Source organism: Falco punctatus (assembly GCF_963210335.1).
Source record: "Falco punctatus genome assembly, chromosome: 2".
In the NCBI taxonomy this organism is placed as follows: domain Eukaryota; kingdom Metazoa; phylum Chordata; class Aves; order Falconiformes; family Falconidae; genus Falco; species Falco punctatus.
The window spans coordinates 70,438,550-70,463,009 of NC_137581.1; the positions used below are offsets into that span (position 1 = coordinate 70,438,550).

General features: G+C 43.4%; 1 protein-coding gene and 1 long non-coding RNA gene across 3 annotated transcripts in view; one reads left to right on the plus strand and one right to left on the minus strand.

The window, feature by feature from the left end:
- LOC308059664 overlaps positions 1-24,460 on the minus strand; it is a 253,715-nt gene that overhangs the window by 133,618 nt on the left and 95,637 nt on the right. The window lies entirely within an intron of this gene.
- The window catches only part of CRACDL (CRACD like), a 77,040-nt gene that overhangs the window by 51,419 nt on the left and 1,161 nt on the right, over positions 1-24,460 (plus strand). The window contains exons 2-9 of one of the 2 annotated variants that reach the window (XM_080377289.1): positions 242-407; positions 3,338-3,473; positions 3,836-4,000; positions 4,633-4,701; positions 7,887-8,117; positions 10,284-11,898; positions 22,238-22,437; positions 24,158-24,293. In XM_080377289.1, coding sequence (XP_080233415.1) covers positions 242-407; positions 3,338-3,473; positions 3,836-4,000; positions 4,633-4,701; positions 7,887-8,117; positions 10,284-11,898; positions 22,238-22,437; positions 24,158-24,293 — 2,718 coding nt within the window. The other variant, XM_080377288.1, reaches the window with a different exon arrangement.

Sequence of the window (24,460 nt, forward strand, 5' to 3'; positions counted from 1 at the left end):
TATTAGGAAAGATTTTACACTATAGGTTATTTCTTATGTATCATAAACATTACAGTCCATTCTCCAAGGTAATAGTAATTTCATGCTATCAATATAGTCTTGAAAGACATTAATGCAAGAGGAGACAGTGTGGCATTTTCCAGGAAAAATATCCACTTACGCAGAAATTATAGAAGAACTATTATTGTTCAACAATTCACACATGCTGCTGGTTGCATCTTTTTTATGTTTCTTCACTTAGGAAAGAAAAAATCAAAGTTCAAATCTTTCAAAAAGTTTTTTGGTAAAAAGAAAAGGAAAGAGACATCATCTTCTGGGAGCAGCAGTCTGAAGTTATTCCAGTCAACAAGTGATGTTGCAGCCTCTCACAACATGCATGTTAATTATGATTCTGAAGATGAACTTGAGTAAGTCTTTGGACCCTGGCTGGTAAACAAATACAGAACTGCTACAATGTTTGTAGATTAAAGATACCCCAAAATTGCCTCCTCCTTTTGTTCACAATGCTGCATTCTCAAACAGTTGCCTTTTTCAGAAAAGTACAGATTAAAATGGCAGATCCAAGGGAATTGGATGGAGTGCAGCAAGAAATAATAACTAAAAAAGCTTTCAGTTAATCATAAATAAGCCTTGGGTTATTGTTTCAAAACAATGTAATTTCCATCTTCAAGAATGAATTAGGTACTTATCTTATATCTTACCGGGATTGTCTTATGCCCCTAAGATGTAATTCCTAAGGACTGTTAAAGAAATTTAGGTGCCCTACCATTTACACAAGGTTTTGAAAGCAAGGAAGGGATAAGGGGTTGACTGCAATTGAAATCAGTAGGAACCAGAGGCTGTGAAGCCTTTATTTCCTCTGTATGCATGGGGTTCGTCTGACCAGAGGACAAATGTCTGCATCTGAGTTAGTCACTGGCTGCCTTTTATAATCAGCAAAGAGAAGCTGACTTTACTAAGAAAGCTTATATCATTCTTGTGTAGATGTCTGAAGTTGTTCAGCTGAGCCAGGCTCTAGAAGTGCTTATTTCTCTGCGCAGAATGTAAACAGGAGCCAGGGGTGACCAGCTCTGATGCAGATACCTGTGGTTTAATGTCTGAAGCTAGACCAGGTGCATCCCAGCCTGTGTTATTTGTCTGCCTCCGAAAATCCTGTCTTCGTTCAGGCACTGCTAAAAATGTTACCCACTACTGAAAGGTAACCATGAGAAACCCAGACTGAAGTTCAGATGTGTTCCTGGATGGAGAGGTGGGCTGAAGAGCCCCTTGGCTGCCTAAAAAGCAAGTCCTTGCATGGTCGAATGTTGTGTCTATCAGAACAAGCCTCCTGGTCCTCAAGCAGGAGATGCTGCTGGGCCGAGGGAGGGGAAAGGCAAACCGTCCCGGCCAGCTAAAACGACGTTATACAACGCGGCCACCAGGCGGCGCCAAATCACCAAAAGAAATGATTAACAATTTTTTTGTGTGTGTCTTTTCTGGCATTGGCAACATTAATACTGGTCCAGCTTGAAGCCCCAGGAGTTCCTGGCTGCCAGAATCAGGTCTAACAGTGGGCTGTAGTGGTGGTGTTGTTCGACAACGTATTTCGAAGGCATGGATGGTCAGATTTTCTTTCCCTTGTGTACAACTCAACAAGGCCATATCCAAGTGGGTATGATCTTCGGCTGTTTTGGCCATGTTCCTCTGCCATGACTTGCAGGGTCGTTACATCTTTGTTTCTTAATATTTGTTCAGACAGACAGAGACCAGGATATTCCTTGAATAGAAGGAAAATTAATTTGAGCACTCATAATCTGAGCAGACATCTAGGGTACCTCCGCTACGCATTCGGGAGGTATGTGTCTGCTAGAAAGAGAAAGCAAGGGTAGCACGCTGGGATAAATGTGCACATGTGACAACACCGCTTATCTGGCCACCACTGCAGTCTTTGTAAAATGTTGGTGTGTGGAGCAGCCATCGTAGCCCTGGCTGGCAGTTACTTTGCAAATTGGTATAGATCTGTCTGACCTTGGATGCATTGCAGAGATCACATTTTCACTTAGATAAATTGTTCTTCTAATGTCTCTAATGCATTAAGCAGAAGCAGCAGGCTTTCCTTCCTTCTGCAGCAGAAATACGGATCAACTTTTTCCTGTTATTGTTTTATCAAATATATTTATAGCAGCCATTACGAGGAAAATGTTACTTTCTGCAATGTTTGTTTATGTTCCTGAATGTGCCCGTGACAGTATCTAAGATCCAAAAATACACAGTTCTCCTTTTTTTTTTTTTTTTTTTTTTTTTTTCTGTAGAATGTCTGCTGACTTGATAGTTACATGAGCCCAAGCAATTCTGTGCTCTGTACTCTGGTTTGACATTTCATAGCTGTCTTACTTAAAAAATTTAAAAGAAGGGAAACCTAGAAGAAATGCCATGTACACACGTTTCTGGTCCCTACTTAGTTAGGCTATGAGCTGAGCTGAGGAATATGCTGAGGAAAATGAGCACAAGAGACCCCCTAGCCCCTAGCTGTCTGTCCATGGGTCTCCTGTACCATCCCCATGAGGAAACAAGGTGTTCATGCCCCATGTGTAACATTTGCAAAGAAAGTTACATACTGCATGCATCAAAAGTAGGAGACAGACTATGAGAGAAGCTACCCATAAAGCATCACCTGCTTCCTTTCACTAGTCCACAAAGAGTCTCCATGAAAAATGTGTCCCCCAGGCCCATAAGAGAAACTCCCAAGCATCTTGATATACAGCACAGGACTTTGTAAGGATTTATGCAAATTATTCTGAGAGAACTGTATTGCCTGAAATGTTATTGTTAATGACCTGTACGGCAGAAATACATTAAATGCTGTACCCTGCCTAAATAGTAAAAAGTACTTAGTCTTTCTATGGTAATGGTCAGTCATTTGCAAGACACATTGTTACATTAGCAAGAAGTTAGTGTCCATCTCAGGTACAGGCTCATTTATGTGAACTGCCTTCATTTTGCACGTGGGCTTGCCTGCGACAATGTCATGCCACCCAGCTGCTGGCTTCCAGCCAAGGGGCAGTAGCTTTTCCATAAGATATAATTCAGTTGCTGGGGTTAAAGTGTCTTTAACTTTGATTCAGTTTGTTAACGTGACAGATAACAGCATCTGCAAATTTTTGTTTGGTTTTAGAAGGTGTTACCTAGATTAGCCTGAATGACTGTATTGTATTCATGGAGAAGTCTGGAATCTTGTGTGTAATACACGTTGGCAAAGCTATGTCCCACTCCACGTTCAACACACCACCTGAGTTAAGAGTAAGAGAACTGGGAAAAAAAATCTGTATATTTTCACTCATTCATTATATTATTCTAGGATTCATAAAGGCATTATGGGAAGCAGAGCTTTGTCACATGATAGCATTTTCATCCCTGAGACTGGGCAAGAGCCTGCAAGGCCAGTAAGAGTGTTTTCTCAAGAAAATGTTTCTGATCGGATTAGAGCTTTACAGGTAATTTACACAACATAATTTTTTCAAATGCAAGAGGTGGAATGTCTTTCCAGGCTTGATTTTTTGGGATAATACTTGCAGTTGAACATTTGGTTAGTAAGTAGTACCTGTCTGCAGCTTACATTAAATGTTGCATTTGTTAATTAGACAGCAGTGTCATATCTTGGTTCTACTTAAATGATAGTTGAAAAATGGGTTGGTTGTTTGGCTCCCTAAGAGAACATCTAAAGTGAGATGCCCTATGCTCTGGATCATTCAATTGTGAATTTAAAATAAAGGTAACTCATTGACCTGAGCTAAAAGATGTACTGGGGAAACCTCCATCGCTATCACATGCTAATGTATTTTATGCCACACTGAAGTTGAAACTCCAGCCTACCATGAAATTGGGACCTCCACCTCCATTTGGACTTCATGCAAAGCGAACAGAGGATGCTGGGACTAGTTCTGAAGATGATGGATTACCCAGGAGCCCTCCAGAAATGTCTTTGCTCAATGAAAACTTAAATTCAGGCACAACAACAAGAGTGAGTTGTTCTAGTGTTGACAAAAATCAGTGTTTAATGACTTATTTTACCTATGTGTGGAAGGTAGAATAAATTATTTGGTTTGCTATATGTATCACTACTTTATCTCTGAACGATTCAGAAATACTTTACTCAAAATGGGAAAATGCTATCTCTCTGTGTAAACAGCTACTTAGATTCCCTGTTCCTGTTAAAATATAACATACCAGAAAATGCAGAACTAGGAAGAAGAGGATGTGCTTGTGTGCATGCATGGGAATGTTGGGGTTTTTTTAGCGACTACAGAGAGCTGCCAGGCATTAAAAAAAAAGGCTGAAAAATCTGTATTCCCCCTTGAATGTCCTGATAAGAGCTTCTTTAATATTTTTCTAGGATGTCACTGGAAAGAGAAACATAGAAGAATTTGAAACTGTTTTTTCTTTTTAAATGATAGTTTTGTTACACGTTATTTCATTCTTTATCTGCATGTCTTACACTTTATGTTTGCAGTGTCCTTGCTAATTCTTTAAGACTATAGAGAAAAACAACTTGCATTGTCAGTATCTGTGTGCACTTTGTGTAGATCGTTTCTGTGAGTATATCCACCTCGTTTGTCATCTTTTACTGAATCTCTTCCTCATTCCATTCCACAGTTCTCTGACTCTCACAAGCACCTTAGCTCTTTGAGTTTAGCTGGAACAGGCAGTGAAGAAGAAGAACAGGTAACTTCTGCCAAATGTCTTAAGGGCCAAGCAATTATGCGTAGTAGTTTTTTAAAGAAATGTAAGACATAAATATTATTTTGTTGCCCGTCTGCTGCAAAAAACAACCTTGTATGTATGTAATTGCATGCCTGTCTGTTTGCTGTGCTTTTTTAATGCCTGTCCATCAAACATAAAGTTATCATTATTTATCAACATAATTCTGATGCCAAGTAATCTCCTGGTGATAATAATTAAGCCCTCTAGAATACCTCATATCCTTTAGCAAACTTTATAGACGTGATTTAATCTCTAAGCACAACCAACCAGATTTTGACACTGAAACAGTATCCCTGTTTTTTTAAAGATGGGAAATGGCAGTAAAGGCTGCTTGGGTTACATGTATAGGGTAAAGGGAGGAAGCTTGCTGAGGAGCTGCGAACAAAATGTAGATCCTCTGAAATCTGCCCAGACCCTTGCTTTAAGTACAAAGTTACCTCGCACTGATACAGAAAGTGTTTGCCTGAGGATAGTGGCTGGCATTGCTGCTTGGGAGTCTGAGGTTCAGCCTTCAGTCGGGTTCTGTCTGTGAATTTTGCTGAAGTGATGTTTTCAGGACTCGAGTACAGGCAAATAGATGGCTTGCTTCAATCAGCAGCCAGCAGTTCTGGCTGATTAAAGGGCGGTTTTGAAGGGCTCTGAAGAGGTCCTTTTAGTTGTCCGCAGCTGGAGTCATGGTGGAAACAACACAGGGGGTAAAGGGAAAAGCGTTTTCTAGAAATAGGAGGAGGGGTGGAGGGGAATTGCAGAAAGGAAATAGAGAAGCTAGTCCTGAGCTGACTCTTCCGTGGTAATTATGCAAAATGTATTTCAAGACCAGCTGCAGCAGGGCTCAGCAAAGATTTCTGGCCACACTTGCAAGATTCCACATGAAGCTGTTTGAAAAACTGCTTCTATGCAGTGAAACTTTTAGTATTTTTCAAGAAAAACAACACAACACATGAAGAAGGTATTTCTTGAAAACAGACTCGCTGTAAATTTGTTCAGTCCGGATGCATATTTGCTAAAGGAGGATTTATGTCTCCCTGTTGTTCCATTAACATCACTCTCTGACTCACTTGCTGACTCCTGAGACGTGGTGGTGACTGTGCAGTTGCTCAGCTTTTTCCACGTGCCCCATCATTTAGCTCAGAGCTCTCTTCATCCCAGTCCAGCTTCATGGTGCAGCCAGGAAGTATCCCCATCAGAAAGCTTTCCTCCCAGTCTGCGGCATCTACTGCCTGGCATTTTGGAGAGATTAGCCCTGCTTCTAGAAGTCACAGGAGACCAGCTCACAGGGCTGAGGAGTTTTGCACAATGCAACCCTGATGTTTTGGGCAGCAGTGACACCTTGCTGTGTCTTGGAAGCTTTCCTGGATCGAAGAAGGGAGAAAAGGATTGTGACTATCCTACCTGGGCTTTGGGGATGGGGCTCCCTCATGGCACCACTCCTTGTGCCGCCCAGCACAACCAGCTGAAGGAGAACTGAGCCATGTGTACGTGAGATTTGGAGAAAGGGATCTGCCAGCCATCCCCTCCTCCAGCAGGCTTTGCCAGAGCCAGACTTCGCGGGGCAGGCAAATTCTGCAGTGGCTCAGAGCTGGCATTCACTCAGGCTGCTAAAATTTAAGTAACAAACCAGATTCTTGATTTCCCAGTGTAACGGCCGACACTGAGCGTTGCCAATGGGAAGACACGCGAAGTTCTCGAGGAAAAGCAGAAGCCAGAAGAAAGGCAGGCAAATAATGACATGCCTTGAAAGAGAACATGTGCAGCGTCTATATCGTGGAGCTGAAATGTCAAATTATTCACTGTAGGTGCTAATGTATAATGCAGCCACGTATCGTTTGTTGAACATTAGTCATGTTTAAGTACTAGACCGCAGGTATTGTAGAGTGAAAATTAATGACAGCATCCATTATTCAGCATGGCTAAGCTACTTTTTTTTTCTTAAATAGAAAGCATGATTGGAAACTGTGGATCCAGCCTCCACTAAAATCAATGGGAGTTTTCCCCTGGCCATTGGGGAAGCTGTAGCGGGCCCTCACTACGCTACGGAGTATCTTTTGGCTGCAGTGAATAATGCAGAATTCTACTTGCAGAAAATGCTGATGCTTTTTGCCTCCCTAAATAAAACGGAACACTACCCCACTCTCCCATCCAATCCCCTCAGTAACATACCATTTCCAGAGAAAGAAGCAGAAAGAAGGCGGCAGCATGACAAAGGAGGAAAGGTCCTCTAATGAAATTAATGGGAATTTCAAGCCTACAAAGGGAGTGCTGTCACAAGTTGTCGGGGTGATGTTAATGCCATGACAGATAATTTGGAAATACTACTTTGTCTGTTTACAAAAACTGAATCTGAGAGACATGAAGAACCCTTTTTAGAGTATTTTTTCATAATTTTTTCAGTCTTGTTTTCGCATCAGGCCTGGGACTAGGGTAGTTTCTGGTGAAGTGCACAGGCAAGCTGGATTTCAGCTTCAAGAAAGTATTGCACCCCTTGCAGCATTCAGAAGTTGTTTCTGGATGGGTCATTGGCCTCTAGTAGGAACTGTCCATAATTTCCTTCCCCAGCGTAGTCTACAAATGAAATTTTAAGTTTCAGGTAAACTCCCTCGTTATTTTGCAGATACAAATGCATGAAGAAAAAACACAAACTGACTTAACTGTCATGCCACTGATGTTTGATTCTCTTGTCTTTAGGAGGGTATTGTGGAGTTGGAAGGGACCTGATGACATGTAGGGAGCTAGAGGTGCTGCCATCCAGCCTAACTGTGGGTGGGAGCCTAGACACAGATGCTGGAGGACAGACCCAGAAAAGATATTGGCCCTTTGGGTTCTGTAACCGAGTACTCTTTGCAAATCTTTCTTCTAAAACATGCTGGCCATGTATTTGTGTGCTTTAGATCTTCTAGTTAAATGTGACTTAGTCCTTCCCATTGGGCAGTGTACCACGATATTCAAGCAGCTGAACATGCAGAACTGCTAACACCGCTAGTCCACATGCAGCATTAGGAAATGCAATGCATTTTAAAGAGATGCAGAAAAGGAAAAGAGGCAACCTTAAAGTGCCAATGAACATGGGCTTTTATTTGTAGAATTGTTATTTTTGTGTCTTTATTTCTTTGTTTGATTCTTTGTTTGGGAAATATTTTTTTTTCCAGGTTACATTGGGTTCTTCCTCTAGATCTCACTTTACAGACGGTCAGCTGTTCCCTAGGCATGGAAGTGCCAGAACTGGAGCTCCCCAGATATCTGACAGTGCCATCTCACCTGGAGTTGATTTTGACTTTCCACCTGAGCTTTCCTCTTGCCTGGATAATTCTGCTGCTAAACATAAGCTTTTAATAAAACCCCGGAACCAGAGATCCAGTAAAATAAGAAGATTTTCTCAGGTACTTGTGAAAATAAACAGTGTCACCTTTGACACAAAACTAGGAATTTCTTACTGGACTTTGTATTTCAAACTCAGATATGATAAGGAAAGCCAGATCGTGACATGGATATTTCATTGGGGTTTAATAGCTGTTATTTGATGAGGCTATATATCTGGAGTAGACATGTGGAACAGATTAAATATTACGAGTTTACTTGTGAATTCTTGATGCAGCAGTTTATGTAACAATTTCTTCTTAAATTTACCACGCAATACAATTAGTGTCTTGTTTGTGATGCAGAAGTTGGGGCTGACTGCTTCATTACTTACTTAAAAAATCTTTTAAGAAAGTGTGATGATCAACTTGTGTACTTTTCCTAGTCTGTAGGATCCTGTAACATCTTGAGTCTTTGAGAGGCAATTCGTGGAGCTGTTTTAACTTTCCAAATATAATTGGACTTATATTTTCAAAAAGTACAGAAAGAATAAGTTGTGACCTATTAATTTGAGCCAGATTCTGTACATTAGGACTGTTCTGAATTCAGACCTCTCCCTGCCCCAAAACTTGTAAACCCTTTATGTACACTACCGAGACTTACAATAAGTCTCCACAGAAAACAAAAAAAGGTGCACACAATTAAAAAAACCTATTAAAAATTGTATACTATTTAAAAAGCCATTGCTTTTTAAACCATCCTTTTAAAACACCATTTATCTGATTCTTTGTAATATCTTATGGAGGGCATGGCTTATCTTTTCCTCTTTCCCTCCTGTTTTTAGAACTAAAGTTTCCAGCTCTTACTACTGTATTTGCACTTTATCGTTTGTGGTTTCTTTCAATGTTTTAGATACATTAAAGCCACTAAATTGGCTTGCTTATCACCAGGAATATTATTCCTTCTGTGTCTAAATATTACTTAGCTGATATTCTGTATTGTAAAAAATTGGTGAGCGATCTTTGAGCTCGTTAGAGCACCACTGTGAGCAACACAATGGTGAGGCCACTTATTTAGAAAAGCATACAAAGCAATAACTACTGATCAAACCTTCTCTTCCATTGTAACATCGTTACTGAAATACAATTGCTTTGTCCAGTCTGCCTGTAAACTGCCAGGTGACCGGGCACTCCTGTTTTTCCATGCAGAGTGTTCACATCTTTTGATAATGCAATTTTTAATATTTTCCTCCCCAACTCTGCTTGTGCACCTTGCTTCTGGCTAAATGTTTCTTCTGCTTTTATGTTCCTGTGTATGTGGATTGTGAACGCAGGTGGCATTGCATCTCTGTCTTTGCAATTGCACTTGCAAAACAAGAAGTTGGAAGAACCTTAAAAGTGTCTTCAGAGTGCAAGTTTTATGTTCTTAGAGTTAGGGCCTACCTCCAAAATATGTATTTACCCAACAAACCACAGTGAATCCATGAGCTAATGCAGGCACCATATGAAAAGGCATATTCAGCAGCTTAATAATGTGCTTTCAAATAATCCTGTATATTTTTCCAGCCCCTACCTGAAGCTGAATCATAAGACCTCACAGATAACTACATATGCATTTATAAACTTTTATCAGATCGTCTAACTCTCGAAAGAAACAGAAGACTTTTACACAAAGGAGGCAAGGTTGTAGTGCTGTATGGCAGTGGGATTAGACAGAAGACTGCCATATGGGGGTAAATACTCAGCTGGCATAGAGTGTCATAACCGGGTGGATTTGTTAGGCTTTTGCCCTTCCTTCTATGTACCATTTCTTCTTCAGAGTCATACTTTAGGAAGAATGGGTTGTTTTATTTTTAATGCTAGTATGGAGTAGCAAAATACAAAGGGACAGATTTTTCTCTTTCAAGTGCTGCTTTTTGCCTAAGAGCAACACAACATAGCCAGTATGCTCTGGGGAATCAAGTGCCAAGGACAGTCCAATGGCCATTGTTTTGATGAACTTCCCATCTACAAAGGCATGAAAGCACTAGTTGTGCAGAAAGATGCATCACTCATTGCTTTTATGTTCATTAAATACATTATTCCAGGATCTGCTTAGATAAAAAAGCATCCATTATGTAGGTTAAGAAAACAGCAAGCTCGGTATTGGTGGCAAGTGTTGCTTTCCTCTGTAAGTTCTTAACTGTAATGAGTAAGAAAAAAAGTGAATCTGTACATGGTGATGGGGCTTTCTGAATTTTTTTCTTGCAGAGGACCCAGTCTGAATCTCTGACTGATTTGAGCTGTACCCCAGAAGAAGAAGAGGATGATGAAAAGGAGATACAGACAGACTTGCCAGATGCTGTATTCAAACCCAGCAATCAAGAACTGCCATGTGGCACAGCTGCAGCGCAGGATGTGGCTTCCTGGCCGAAGCCCAGAATGCCTGAGGACTTTCCCCCTGCTTTGAGACCAGTGATGACTCAGCCTGCTTCTGAGCCTGCTGTTGTACAGGAAGCCCTGCTACCAGAGAATAAACCGGAGGGCTGCCAGCCAGCACTGGAAGCAACGTGTGTGAAGCCCGAGTCCTCGATGCTGTTCGAAGGCAAAGACTCCACAACTTCTTCCTACTCCAGTCCAGACAGAGAAGTACAAAAGCAAAAAGATTCCTCAGAAACACTGGTTCTGTTGTCTGGGGATATGAGCAACGTGTCAATCAATATTTTAAATGAAGAAAATAAGGAGCCTCCTACCGTGTTTTCAGTACATAAAATACCATCCGAAGAAGATATTTCAGTTAGTAAGAATAGTATTATTTGCTTGGAAGGCTCTGGAGAAAATATACAGACGGATGATCAAGTACCTGTGGAAATGCCCTGTAATAAAGAGGCAAAGAAAGAGGTTGCTCTGTTGTCAGAATCCAGCAAGCAACTTTCCATAGGTCCTTTTCAGCCCGCAGACTCGTTCCATGTTTCACATCCTGCTTCCTCAACAGGGATGGGATCATCTGCTTCCTGCTTTCTAGACAAAACAAAGACTGCACAAGGGGCAGCTGCTTCTGGTAAGGAGAACAGTCAGTCACTGATCCACAAGGAGGAACTTTTGGGGAAGAAAGCTGAAAAAGCAGCCAGTGAACTCCATGCCCTGAGAAAATTTTCTGTTTCCTCTGCACGGGAGAGACCAAGGACCAGAAGCCTACACTTCCCAGAAAGATCAGAGCTGGGAAGCCCATTAAATACCAGATTCCTCCTGTCCAAAGAAAAAGTCTCCTCGAAAAATGCGAAGTGGAAAGAAGACTTGCAGAAGGGATCAGATCTGGAGGAGGAAAAAAATAGCAACAAAAAGCAGACTTTGCTGCCAGAGTCTGACTCTGAGAACACAGGGCGACCTACAGAAATTTTGGCTGGCTTTGTTTCTCTGGCTGTTGATGCGGTGCCAGTGCCAGGCGATTCTTTGGTGGTTTCTCAGAGTCAGCTAAGCTGTGAAGATGCAAGTCCTTTCCAAGTGAAACTCAGATCCACCTCACTGTCTTTGAAATATCGAGAGAACTCGTCACCAGAATCAAAAGGGATTAAAAGATACAGTGCAGAGTTTAATTTAGAAAATGAAGGATTGGCTTCCTTTCCAAAAGGTGATAAGGCACAGATCAAAAAAACAGCCGATATAAATATTGGTGGTTCTTTAAATGAAAAGATCAAACCCAAAGCGAAGTCCTCTGAACAGCTTAGTAGCAAACCTCCGTTGCCCAGAAAGCCAGCCTTGCAAAACATAACCGTTCCAAATACTGCTGCAAACAAGGAGAAGCAGGACAAAGATATTCACTCTCCTGAATCCAGGAATGAAGATAGAGACTTGGAGAAAAAGTCACATCCTTGTAAAGTGCCTGGTAAGACTCCCAAAACTTTATCAAGTTACCTTCACTCGCAAGGAATGACCTTAGTTCTGAGAGAGCGTGAGGGAGGCCTGTCGTGTCATCACGACACTGGTGAGCGTGAGCTGATGGCTCTGCCTTCAGTGATGTGGCTCCCTGATTCTCCCTTGCTGAAAATATTATCAGAAGGACAGCAGGGAAGAAGCAGCAGACAGAATAAGATATTTTTGCCTGGGATTTTTGCATTTCAGGGCATTGTTTAAAGGATGTTCAAAGTGACACTCAGAAAATAAAGTGCATTAGCAAGTATTGTGAAACAGACTTAACAAGGCACTAAATGACCCCCTTTAGAGCTGCTGTATGGCAATTCAAAAGCCAGGAGCACGTATTAAGTGCAGTGTCCTGCTGACTCAGACCTCTAGACCTTCTTTTTCACCATGGCATTGAGGCAGAAATACCAATAACTGCCTGGCATGATCAACGTGCCATTTATTTATTATCTCCTGTGAGCTTTACTTATTCATCTATCCATCTTTATTATTACTCATTCCTTGTTTAAAAACAAAAAATAACTACCCTGCAGATTCTTGGGAGTTTAAAGCCAAGAGAGATTGTAAGATCATGTCTACTGAAGGTTGTTAAATTTCACCACGTTGTCTGTATCATATAATTGGGTTAGAGTTAAAAAAAAAAAAAGAAAGCAGTCCTCTGGAGGCTAATATATTGTGGGTTACAGGCAGAGAACAAAAAGTGGCACCACTGTCTGAGGTCTTTGCAGTGACAGTAAACAAGTTAGGTGAGGCATGCTCAAGCAATTCTAGAAGGAAACCTCTGCTCTTCGCTTCAGAGAACAGCCAAGAGAGGGTAAAATAACTTCTAGGTCTTCTGATATGTGGAAGAAACTTCTTCCCTGCCCTGAAGCTGTCTGGTCATGGGTTTGATGTTAAGAATGTGAGGAGGGGATGCTGACTAAGCAAATGAAAAGGTTTCTTTGTGCTATTGCAGAGCTCCTTCCTCTCTGGTTGCTTTTCTCCGGTTGGGGTCAGTCTCTGAGTTTCTGAGTGGACAAACACCAAGCCAGAAGAAGACCTCAAGACATAGCAGGCCGGTTGTCCTGTAGGGTGACAAAAGCCTCTTTCTGGCCCCAGAGGCAACCTGCTGATCCCCTGGGTGACAGCTGATTCCATTTGTCGTCTGCTGCAGCATTGCACGTGTTTTTTCAAGGCTCTGACCATGTTTACTGTTTCCTGCTCTCCCAGCAGCCATGTAGGAGGGAATTCATCAGGTCCTGGCCTCCACGACCAGACGAGGCTCCCATGGCCATCCAGCCAGGGCATCCTCACACCCCATGGGCAAAAGACTCTCCCTTTGTATAAACCCAGCACTCCCTTTAAAGGCATTTTCCCCTCTGCCCTACCCTGAGGAGTAGTTGATTATTTGTAGTGACACTCAAATCTCTGATTGACTGAGATTTTGGGGAGGGTCATACTGGGAACAAGTGAGGAGGAGACCTAGCATGGTAGGGTTGGTCTGGCAGAGGAAAGCAGCCAGAGTACCAGTGCTCCTGCACACAGCATTTTTTCCCATACCTTTTGCTGAGTCCCAGGGTCCCTGCAGCGGCAGTGAGCACTGGAGAAGGGAGAAGGGGTAGAAATGGAGCCAGGGAGCATGTTTCTTCTCCAGACTTCTCCTCTGGGTCCTCAGCCCTAAGATGAAGGAGGCTCCTGCCCCCAGGCTCAGGACTGTCCTCTGCAAAATAGGGTCTGTGGGTGAGAGCCATGCCCCGATCCCCCTGGCAAGGATGCACACACCTGGAATTTGAACTTGGGGCTGCAGGTCGAGGAGCCCTGTTCGGACGTGTTCCTCTCCACCTGACAGTATTAAGCGAAATCTGTACGGCCTGGGGTTGTTTAACATGGTGGTTGAGATTGGTCTGTGATGGTCATTAGTCTTCATCCTTATCTACTGCCCCACTGATCTTACTCTATCACCTCAAGCAAAGCTGCTACGGTTTTCCATTTATTTCCAGCTTTGAATTGCTTGGTGATGGGTTCTGATATGTAGGCATGCCAAGACTCAGAAAGAGTTTAATTCTAAATTCAAAGCAGTCTGCTCCAAACTGACCTGAGGTCTTTCCTACCCCACTGCAGACCTTTCTCCTTAGACATCTGACCAAGCACCTCCTTGCGCTAAGCTGCCACATCAGCCTGAGCTGGCTGCTTGAAGTCGCAAGTGAACGAGTTGTGCCCATCTCCTCTGATTGCCCTGGAGCCACACCAGCCTTGCTGGGGGAATTTGCACAGGGACCTCAGAAGTGACACCCCTCCGCGAGACACAGGAGAGCCGTGGGATACAATGAGGGCTTAGCAGGGCAGTGCCCCTGCCCAAGCATCATTTTAAGCTCTTTGAAATGTTTGCCTCAGCCCAGTGAGTCAGGAGCATGGGTTGCAACGGCAAGCAAGAGAAATCTGATAAGGATGATCAGCATGGTCCTTCGTGGATTGCGTGGCTTACCAGCCATCTCTGGCCTCCTGATCTGCTGGGGCACCCACTTCTTTTTTTTTCCATCCAAGTGCCCTTAATGCTTGCACCCAGCCCTCTTCTAGTCCTTGAGTTTATCAGCCCTGTTGAAGAGCTGTGGTCACCATCGGGAGACACGTTATGCTGTCAGGGAGTTTATTCCCACTGTGTGTTAGGAAATCCCTGTGCTGAACATGAAGACAAGCTGTGAAATGGTGATGTAAGGAGGTGCAGTTCCCTTCTCACGTACACTCATCTCAAAAAAGTGAAGTTTGCTGCGTCATGGGTGAGCAGGAACAATTTGGTTCATTCAGTTCCATTTTTAGCTTTTCAGCTCTTCTGATACCAAAGGCAACAGGAGGGCTGGTGGGATGCTGGCTTACCACCCTGGGCAAAAGCAGCGCTCCTGCTCTCCACAGATTTCTGGGGAACTAGCAGGGGATCGCTTGGCCTCTGTCAGGCTGCAAGGTGGGTCTTTAATGGCTGTGTGAAATTAGTCACCCCAGGAGGAGTAATTGTTAAGTTTCTGGAGCTAAAGGCACAAGCCTTTGCAAGAACTAAAAGTTTGAACTGTGTTGTTTGGGGTCGATACACTTTGCTATATAAAGGGCAGGAACAATTAACATATGCTAACAGGTTATTACAAGAGCAAAACCATAAGCAATACCCGTGTGAATGTGCATATTAAGATATAGAAAAGTCAGTGACTGAGGAGCTGTAGTAGCGAGACATGCTCTAACAGACAAAAGGAGCTCAGGGAGGGGGGGTGAACCTAACAGTGAATGAAATTGGTGTGTATTGTCTGGCAAATAGAGGCTCTGAAATGACAAGAAAATTGTTTCTCTCTACATAAAAAGGACATTGCTTTAATGCTGTCCTGGCTACAGCTGAAAAGAAAGCTGTCTTTCTTCTTTTTTTTTTTTTCTTTTTTTTTTTTTTTTCCCCAAAAGAAGTTTCTTTTTGGGTTGTGTCAGGCTATTCTGCGATATGGCTGTTTTCTTGCAGCGAAATAGACATTGATGCAAACATAGCAGTTTCTTGTGTAAAATGACTCTCCTGGCATCAGCGGTATAGATCTAGCCAAAAGTCAAATGCCTCGCAGAGCGCCTTAGGGAAGAAAGAAATGTTGGAAATACCTAGTAAATCTTTTAGAATAGCTTTGTCTGAGGTTAAGGAATTGGGTGTGTACACTGACACGAATGCATGTCGTGTTTTAATAAACAAAGGGAAATATGTAGGCCAGGATATACTAAATGCCATATGCATTTGTAAAGCCCTTCTTAAAATAACTGGTGTTCTATAAATGAGCAAAGATACAACCATGTGGAATTAAATACACATGCATAAGCTGTGTTATAAAACAATGACACTGTTGTATATAGGAGGTGTTATCTCCCTGTGTAAAGTTGTTTGGATTAGTTTTGAGTATGTTTGCTTTTAAAATATGGAGGGAATTCACAAGTTAGCTTTGCTTGCTGTTAGAGGTATGACTTTCGAAAGGCTCTAACGTTCTGACTCTGACCTTTCACCTGCACAGATGTACGGCAAGAGTAACCACTCTTTGCAGTCCTTGCAGGCATAAGATGTTCATTTTCAGGCGTGAGATTAAAATGTTACAAACAGCCTCTGCTATATTTTGTGCACACAAAGGATTTTAGATTTAAAGAAAACGGGTACAATATCTGAGGCCATGTCTGTAAAGAAAAAAAATCAATCCCTAAATCTCAGTGTTACGTTTATGTCTTTGCTGTGGTTATTCATGTAAGCAGCACACACACACCCAGGTAAGCTTGAATACACTGAGTATATCTGTCTGTCAATAGACAGAAATAGGTATGTATTTCTTTTTCACTTTCTCTGTGTGTGTATAAACCAATGCACAATAAATCATAGATCTCCTTTTTTTACATTAAGATTGATGTTTTATCTTCACCTTATTGTTCACACAACCAATCTGACACACATTACAGGATAATATTAAACGATCAATGAGAAGCGTACACATTCATTTGCACAATATGTAGGCAGAGGAAATTTCATCTCTGAGAAAAATAAAAGCAAGCTGCTTTAGTAAGATACTGAAGGAAACATGTACCGGCGTACCCCCTCATAGGGCTCCAGCAGGGAAGCTCCCCTCCTTGGGGACCGCTGAGGCAGGCAGCCCTGCTGCTGTCAGAGCGCAGGTGGTTCTGCTCTGTGGGAGGGAGTTGGGAAGGTGGCTGTGGTTCACTTGGCTTTGGGGATTATCCTCAGCGGCCAGTCGGGAAGCTGTGGAAGTGATGAAGAACGCAGACAGGGCAGCTGGTCTTGTGACTGTCCCTGTGTGTTTGGTGGCTGTGGGAAAGACGCGAGGGGAGGGCTTCAGCAGCCTCTGGGTGTGGGTTCAAGCAGCAGCAGAACACCTCAGCAGCCTACATTAAATGCTAGTTTTAATCCTCGGTGACATTATGCACAGAGTGGTTTGACGGCTTGACAAGCTCTGACCTGGTATCTTCCCATTGTTGGTGACTTATCCCAAGGGGAAGAATGGGCTCACTTGTCTTTTAAAAAGCCTGAGGCCAAGCCAGCTCCCAGGAAACCCAAGGAAAGATGCAATCACGAGGTTAAAACTGTGAGCAAACAAGAGACAAATTGCTGCCAGCAATATCCTTTATTAGCTCGTGAAGTTATTAAGTAATGAGTTGAATAGCATATTGTCTAAAATAACATGTTGTAATAAAACCTGAAGAATATGATTCATATTTTCATTTTATTCAGAAAATCTCCTGAGTGTAATGTGGAAGCAAGAGGCTCAGCCCTGCTTCACTGGAGGAGAAGTTGAATATGGGGCATTTGTGGTGGCTGTGGCCAGTCGGAGTCACACATCTTCTGGCAGAGAATGCCACTGCTTGCATTTTGTATTGCGTTGTCTCCCTAAAAGTGGCATCTACCAGCAGGGAACTGTTGTACTTGCTGCTGTGCATTGTGACCTGCAGCAGAAGCAGGAATTAGATTGTGCTTTTGAGTACTTCTGGTTCCATTCTGGCTATCTGCTTCCTTAAACATGCCGTGCTTTGCCATGTGGTGAACCATAAGAGCACACAGAGTACCCTGTGACCGGGTGAGATAAGACAGGGAGGGCTTGTTCAAGGTGATCAGTCAGTCGCTGAACTGGGAGGGATGTGCAAGCAGCACTTCTCTTGTGAACAGTTGCTTCCTCAGAAAGCTTTTGGCCTCTTGGTGCCCCTCAGAGTCTCAGATCACCTTAAACTGCCGATTCCCTTCATCGTACTGTCTCCTGGATTACTTCACCACCTTTCATCCTTTTGACTGGAACCACGGTGCATGCATAGTGCCAAGAAACCACCTCTAGTTGGAGGTGGGAAGATGTAAAGGACCTCTGGGCAGTGGGAAAGATAATTAATAGTGAATATGCCTCTTCTATCCCCTACAGTAATTCTGGCTGACAGAGGAGGTACCGAATCGTGCGCGAGTTGCATCTGAAGTTGTTTTTGCTGAAGAGCAGGCATTTCCCCTGCCTTGCCTGCCTGCCTGGCCTCTCCAGCAAAGTCTCTCACAGGAACGAGGGCAGAATGTAACTGCTTCAAGAAACAGGAAAGCCCCTTCCAGAAGCAGATCAGCTCTTGATCCTCTGTAGGTGATACTGCCCTAAGTCAGGCCTGTACGGATACTTATAAAATCTTTAAGATGATGGTAAAGAACTTTTGTTCCTTACTATCACGGGGGCATTTTGATACCATCTTATGGGGCGATACTTGGCTGTAGTTTGGCTGCCTTCTAATTGGCGTGACTAGGATGTCTGGTGTCTCATCAGGGAGAATTGTCTGAAGAGCAAGAGTGCTTGGTGCCTTCATTGGAGTATCTGCCTTATGAAAAGCATTGTTATAACAGCAGCCTCCAGACATATCGCTGCGGGACTGGGCACCCTGTTGTGCTAGGCAATGCACATTGAAATAACAGAAAGATGAATCTGCAATCCATGAGGGTGACAAACAGGAGCACAGGTAGCAGTAAGACCGTTACATGTAGTGCAGCAAATAGAGCTGGGCCATAGCAGTCATTTTGTCAGTATTGATTGCATGGGGCGAGCAGAGGAAGAACAACGAGCAGTTCAGTTGGTGTTTACAGAAACTCCTGTGGTGCGGCAGGGAAAATGGGACAAAACACAATGGGACAAAACACAAAGGGTGATTTTGAATCAGAGACTAAGATGTACATCACTAGCAGCATCACAGCAGAAGCCAGGTTCCCAGTATCATCAGAAAGTTGGTGGGTGGATTGAAAAGGGCCTTCACTGTAAAGACATGGTGATTTTGAGCACCAAGACATTACAAGCAGTGAAGGAGGGTAAAAAAGGTGGTTGAAAAGAATGCGTGTGGTGGTGTGTCTGTAGCTGTACAGTCAGAAAAGAGACCCAGTCTTCTCTGGACTGAGAAGAGGTCGGTACATGGTGGAGAAGGGGAATGTTTCTTGGGATGGAGCTACAGGATGAGTCCAGCAGGGCACAGGGAGGCTTCAGTGCAGAATTATCTTCATAATACTGAGTGTAACTGTTGGATGGTTGTTCATTACAGGATGCTAGGAAAATGAGTTTACTAATTTGGGTAGAAAGTAACCAAAGTGAAAAGCTACTTTATGTACTCAGCTCTGAGGAACGCTAGACATCACCGTCACCTTCAGCAGTGGCAGTCCATCTGTGTACCACAGTAGTGCTTTGGGGACTGATGGAGCGTGGCACCTGGTTTTACTGGGCAAGGCACTAAGAAGTCCTGCCCAAATTGCTCACAACCTAAAAAGGTGTAGAAGGGTTCAAGGGCATGGCCTACAGGCAAAGGAGGGGATGTGATGGCAGGTACATTAGCAGGCATCACATCAATTCAACTGTGTGGGTTTACTTATGAAGATCCTAATGAAGTTTGTAGTAAAATACTTCAGAAAAGTTGGGCTCGTAGTCCTTGAGCTGCTATCTTAGCGAACTGTTGGAGACAAGGGGCACTCCAAAAGGCGGCACGTCTTGAAAAGGGGCGTGAGATGGAGGAGAGAGAGAGAAGGAGAAAGGGTGTTATATACCTTTTAATATGAAATACTGAAAGGAATACTTGAGCTATTTCTAAATGTCTACAAGATAACACAGATATAAATTCCAGCCAACGTGGCTTGGTCAAGAGCAGTCAAGTCACACAATAACTGGTATCATAGGGCATTCCTATAAACATAGTGACATTCCTATAAATACAGTCTTGGTGAAGCTATTCATTGGGTTGATGCAAAGCTGCTGTGGGTTGATGCAAAGCTACTGTGTGCCAGCTAATGATTCACTGTCATATTAGATGGTGGCCGTCTTAGGTCTGACACTATTCAATATATTTAAGGACATGGGTGACAGAACTAAGTGTGTGCTTGTTACATTTGCAAGTATTACTGAGCTGGAAAGGCTACGGGCACACTGGAGGACAGTAATAGAAGTCAAGGTTATCTTGAGAAAGTGGAACCACAGTTTGAAAAAAACTTGTCTACTTTACAGACAAGTAGAAGGTTCTGTTTTGTGTGCAAAAATAATCTGATGCGTAGATACAAATGGGGGACGGAAGAAGGGAAATAACACAATCTGGAGCTGACAAACTAAATACAAAACAAGACTAACATAATTCTGCAAGAAACTCATCATACTGACTGATGTGTACAGGACACCATCTCAGGTGAAGTGGGGTAGTCCTTCACCTCAAGTGTTACGTGCCAGTTGAGCACTGTAGGTAGGTCGTCTAGGGAAGACTCTCAGATCTGTCCCGTCTTTGGAGGGTTTTAAGAACAGGTTAGATGATAAATATTTGTCAGGAAACTATTTATGTGAAATTGATCTTGCAACTGATCTTGCCTTACAGCTGAAGGATAGACTGCATGACATCTTGAGATCTCTCCCAGCCTTATTCTCTATCATTCTGTAAAATTAGACAAAAATGAAGTGAGGGGAGCCAGTGAAGAGAAGGGGAGAAGATTATGGGAGGAACAGCTGCTGGCATGCAAAGGTGGGGTGTAGGTGGGGTGCAGAGAATTGCAGTAACTTGCTGTGCAAGAGGGAAAGAATCTCCTTCAGTGTTCAGGGGCCCTGCTTTATCTGTGCTGCATTTGCACAGCTGGACTTTCTGGATTGTTTCTTTCAGAGGTTTCCCTACAAGATCACATGAGGTGAACGTGAAGGGAAATTCAGGCATCATCTGGCAAAATGTCTTGCTTTGGCCTTAGAGCAAAACTTGTTCTTTCTCTTTTTGTGGCTTTTAGCTGACATAGGCTTAACAGTGTTTTCTTGATGAAATAACTAGTCTGTCTCTGGTGAGGCACAAGAGTCACTTGAGAAAATCCCTGGGCAAAGAATGTTTGTGGGCTTTCATAATGTGCCTGAGTTTGCAGACGCCAGCTCTTGGGAGAGCTTCATCCCTTTCACCTCCCATACTTTAGGAGGCGTCTCAAACATGCCTTCAGAGACATTTGCCTGTTTTCCTGACTGGGGCCATGTTCCTCTAAACTAGACCATAGCGGTCCAGAAACGTGTCTGGCAGCTCCACAGGGTCCTGTGGCTGGGTGGCCCAGCTCTACACCAGCACAGCAGCTGGGCCATAAGGGTCTCATGGGCACTAGTCCTTCCTGGCTGGGTGTGCCTCCTCCTGGCTCCCTGAGCGGGGTGCTGGGTAGGCAACAAACTTTTCCTAGGGGCAGGGCCATGTGCGGTTTGAGGATTTACCTTCTGCTCTGAAATAGCCTTCCTTAAATTTGGGTACATTAGTGGCCAGAAATGACTTGGAAAGGTTGAATTGTCTTATGGCTCTATCATGGTTCTAAGCATGTTAGTACTGTTCTTGGTCCTCTTTTAAACCATGCAGAGGCTCCACATTAGTTGGAAAACTGAGTTTTGGGAGCAGCGTGAGCGAGCGAAGAAGTGGAGATCCTGGGGGCTGGAGCCAACAGAGGAGCTGAAGCTCTTCTCTTGATCCAGTTCTGCTCAGTGTGTAGACAGGATTTCCCTTCACAGAATATTTGAATAGAGGGTATTTCACTTCCCCGTACCTCTGGATACTGCTCACCCCTGGGTAGCAGTTGTGAGTGCCTTTTTTTTTGTTCTTGTCTCATTGAAATCTCAGTTCTGGAGGAGGACGGTGGAAGTGACTGGCCCCAGAGGAGACCATGGTCAGTGTCAGCAGGGCTGAGTCAAAGTAAACCTCACGTCAAAAGTCTGTGAATTAATCCTATGGTTTTAGCAGTATTTCTGTGTGCTCAAACACCACAGACTGTTGTGCTCAGTCACCCACAGCACCAGCAGGCACCAGGGGGCTGCGTGAGGGGGCTGCTCCTGAAGGGGTGGGAGGAAGGCAGAAACCAAAGGCATCAGCTGCTGCTGCCTGGGCCTGGGAAGATAGGGAGCGGGGGGCAGCTGCAGCAGGGAGGGGGTTGCCTTTGCAACACCACAGTCCAGCTGTGTCCAGCTTTGAATCATCTGCGGCTTGTCTCTAAAAGACAAAGCAGATGGGAGGAGGGAGCAGAAGGGTAGACCTTGGAAAATGGGTGCATTAATGAAGATTCCTGTTTCTGCATCTCCCTCACGTGAGGGCAGTGACACTGTGACTAGCCAAAGAAAGATGCAAAGCATTTTTCACCAGTAGAATGGTAACTTTAAACAGTGAGTACAGGAAGATTGCTCTCTGGAGACTAAACTAAACAGAATTGCTATTTACACAGGCTGGTCACATCCTGGGACCAGTCAGCGTACTGAGCAAGTCTGAGCTGAAGCTAATTACAACTCTGTTTCATATAACCGTGTACATAAATAATCTGTCAACAGAGAGAAGTGTGCCTTCCCCCGTGGTTGCTGGAGACTGCAGAAGAGATCCCGACACTCCTGCAGAGCCAGCCTGGATTTCCATAGCAAGGCAAAAGCAAAGGGGTGTGCAGCAGGAGCAGGAGCTCAACACGGAAAAACTTGTGGCTCCGGATATTAAGTTGGATACAGAGAAACAGAATAAAGAGAAGGAACGAACCGAGGTACTTACAGTACAAATTTCTGATGCTTTTGTATCACCTTCCTGTTGTATTCTTTGGATCTACTGCTATATCACCAGTCATGCCATCACGATTACAGTTACTTAATGAGTATAAGCCTAAGTAACAAACACGCTGCTCTCAGTAATGTGTTACAGATGCAGAATTCGCTGATTGTTCCGATATGTAATTTTCTATTTCCAAGAAATCTGGAACTATGCAAGATGTGTAAAATTTCTTGCTTAGGTGCCCAGTACACACTTACCAGATCTAATGTGTGTATTGCATGCTAAAATTCCCCAAATGAGGGGCTAAATTGTACAGTCTCAGATCTCTCTCAATACAGGGGGAATACTTTCTCTTTAACTATCCTTCTAAGCACAGCATTTCATTGAACCTCCTGACTGATTTAACACTGAATGAACAGCTCGGTCCCAGAAGCTCCTAGGTAACAATTTTTAGAGCCTTGAGAAGTAAAATAGGATAAAAATAACTTTTGCACTTGCAGAAAGTGCCAGGATATAAATTCTGGCTCTCTGTATATGGATAACTTCAGATGCCCATGCGGTGCCATGCAACGTGGGCTGACGCTGCCTCTTCAAAGATCCCATGCAAAACAGGGTGATACCCTGGGTGATCTTCCCAGATGACAGAGCTTTGCCAGCAGAAGGACTTGGCGTTAATCCAGAGTACTAACAAGGCTTCCCTGGTACCGGGCTAGCTCAGGGAGGCAGCAGCATGCGAGTGCTGCCTGTGTTGCGCCCTGCACAGTAAGAACCCCGCGCTGATGCAGGAGCATGTGTGTCCTATGCCAATATAGCATTCCCAGTGCAAATGGCCTACTTTCTTGTTTCAGATGGTACTGTTAGAAACCCAGATAGCTGTGTTATATCCTGGAACAAGAAAAGATTTCTAGATGACGAGAAATAGCAGTGGTTAGATTAACAAAAAATAATACCTAATAAAGTGTCTAGGCAAGATTATGAACTGCGATAATGCTCAACATTGTCATAGCACTTAAAACACCATGGGTTTAAATGATCCCAAAATACAATTTCTCTTTCAGAATAGGAAACTCCAGATTTTAGCTGGCAACGTTCCCTAAAATTCATGCCATGCATTTTTCCCCCTATATCAGCTAACAAAAAACATGCCAAGATGATCCTGACTGCAGCATGTGAGACTTGGTGCCACTGTACTACTCCCACTTTCTCCTCTCCCACATGGCACCAGGCACTATCACTTCAGAGTAGTTTTTGATACTGGCAAGAAAATCCATGGGAGGATGTGCTCGATTTCTTTTTTATGGAAAATCCATTTACTGTCAACTGTCCAAAAATACAGTGCCCTAACCCACAAAATTTGGGAGGTGGAAGGGAAACATGAGAGAACAAGGAGTTTCCAAATCCTATATATGTTAGTAGAGGTGTGCAGAGGACTTGGAATACGTCTTGCATTGAAGATTACAATAACCTACTCATAGGTACCATTATAAATAAAAGACACAGCGGGATAGTCTTAATTTGTAAGGCTGAGTATCATGGATGTGAACATGAAACCACTGGAGCTTTTTGAACAGGTGGGAGGATGGGGACCAATGTGTGATGAGTGCGTGCGGTCTTTGGACTGTCACAGGCACCACATCCACTCCCTTTGCTCGTGTTCTTCCAAACTGGTCTCATTTTCTCTGCATTACTTGGATTTTATCCCTCTCTGTGCCTAGGGGTCAGTGAAGCAGCAATGGAGCAAACCATCACACTTGGCACCTAAAACCACTTCTGAAGAACAGAGGAGAGAGACAATGTCTGAAGTGAAGGAGCCCCTGCTGAGAACCAGTTCATTGTCACATTGTGTCCCTGGTAGGAAACAAAAAGTTTGAAATGTAGGCTGTTATCTCACAACCCTGTCAGAAGAAATCCTGCTTGAGTATGCTGGAAAACTAGTAGGGGCTAGATCCTAATCTCTTCCCCAATTCCACATCAGCAAGGGCAAACTTTTCTCAGCATTCACAGCTGGGGTTTTATTT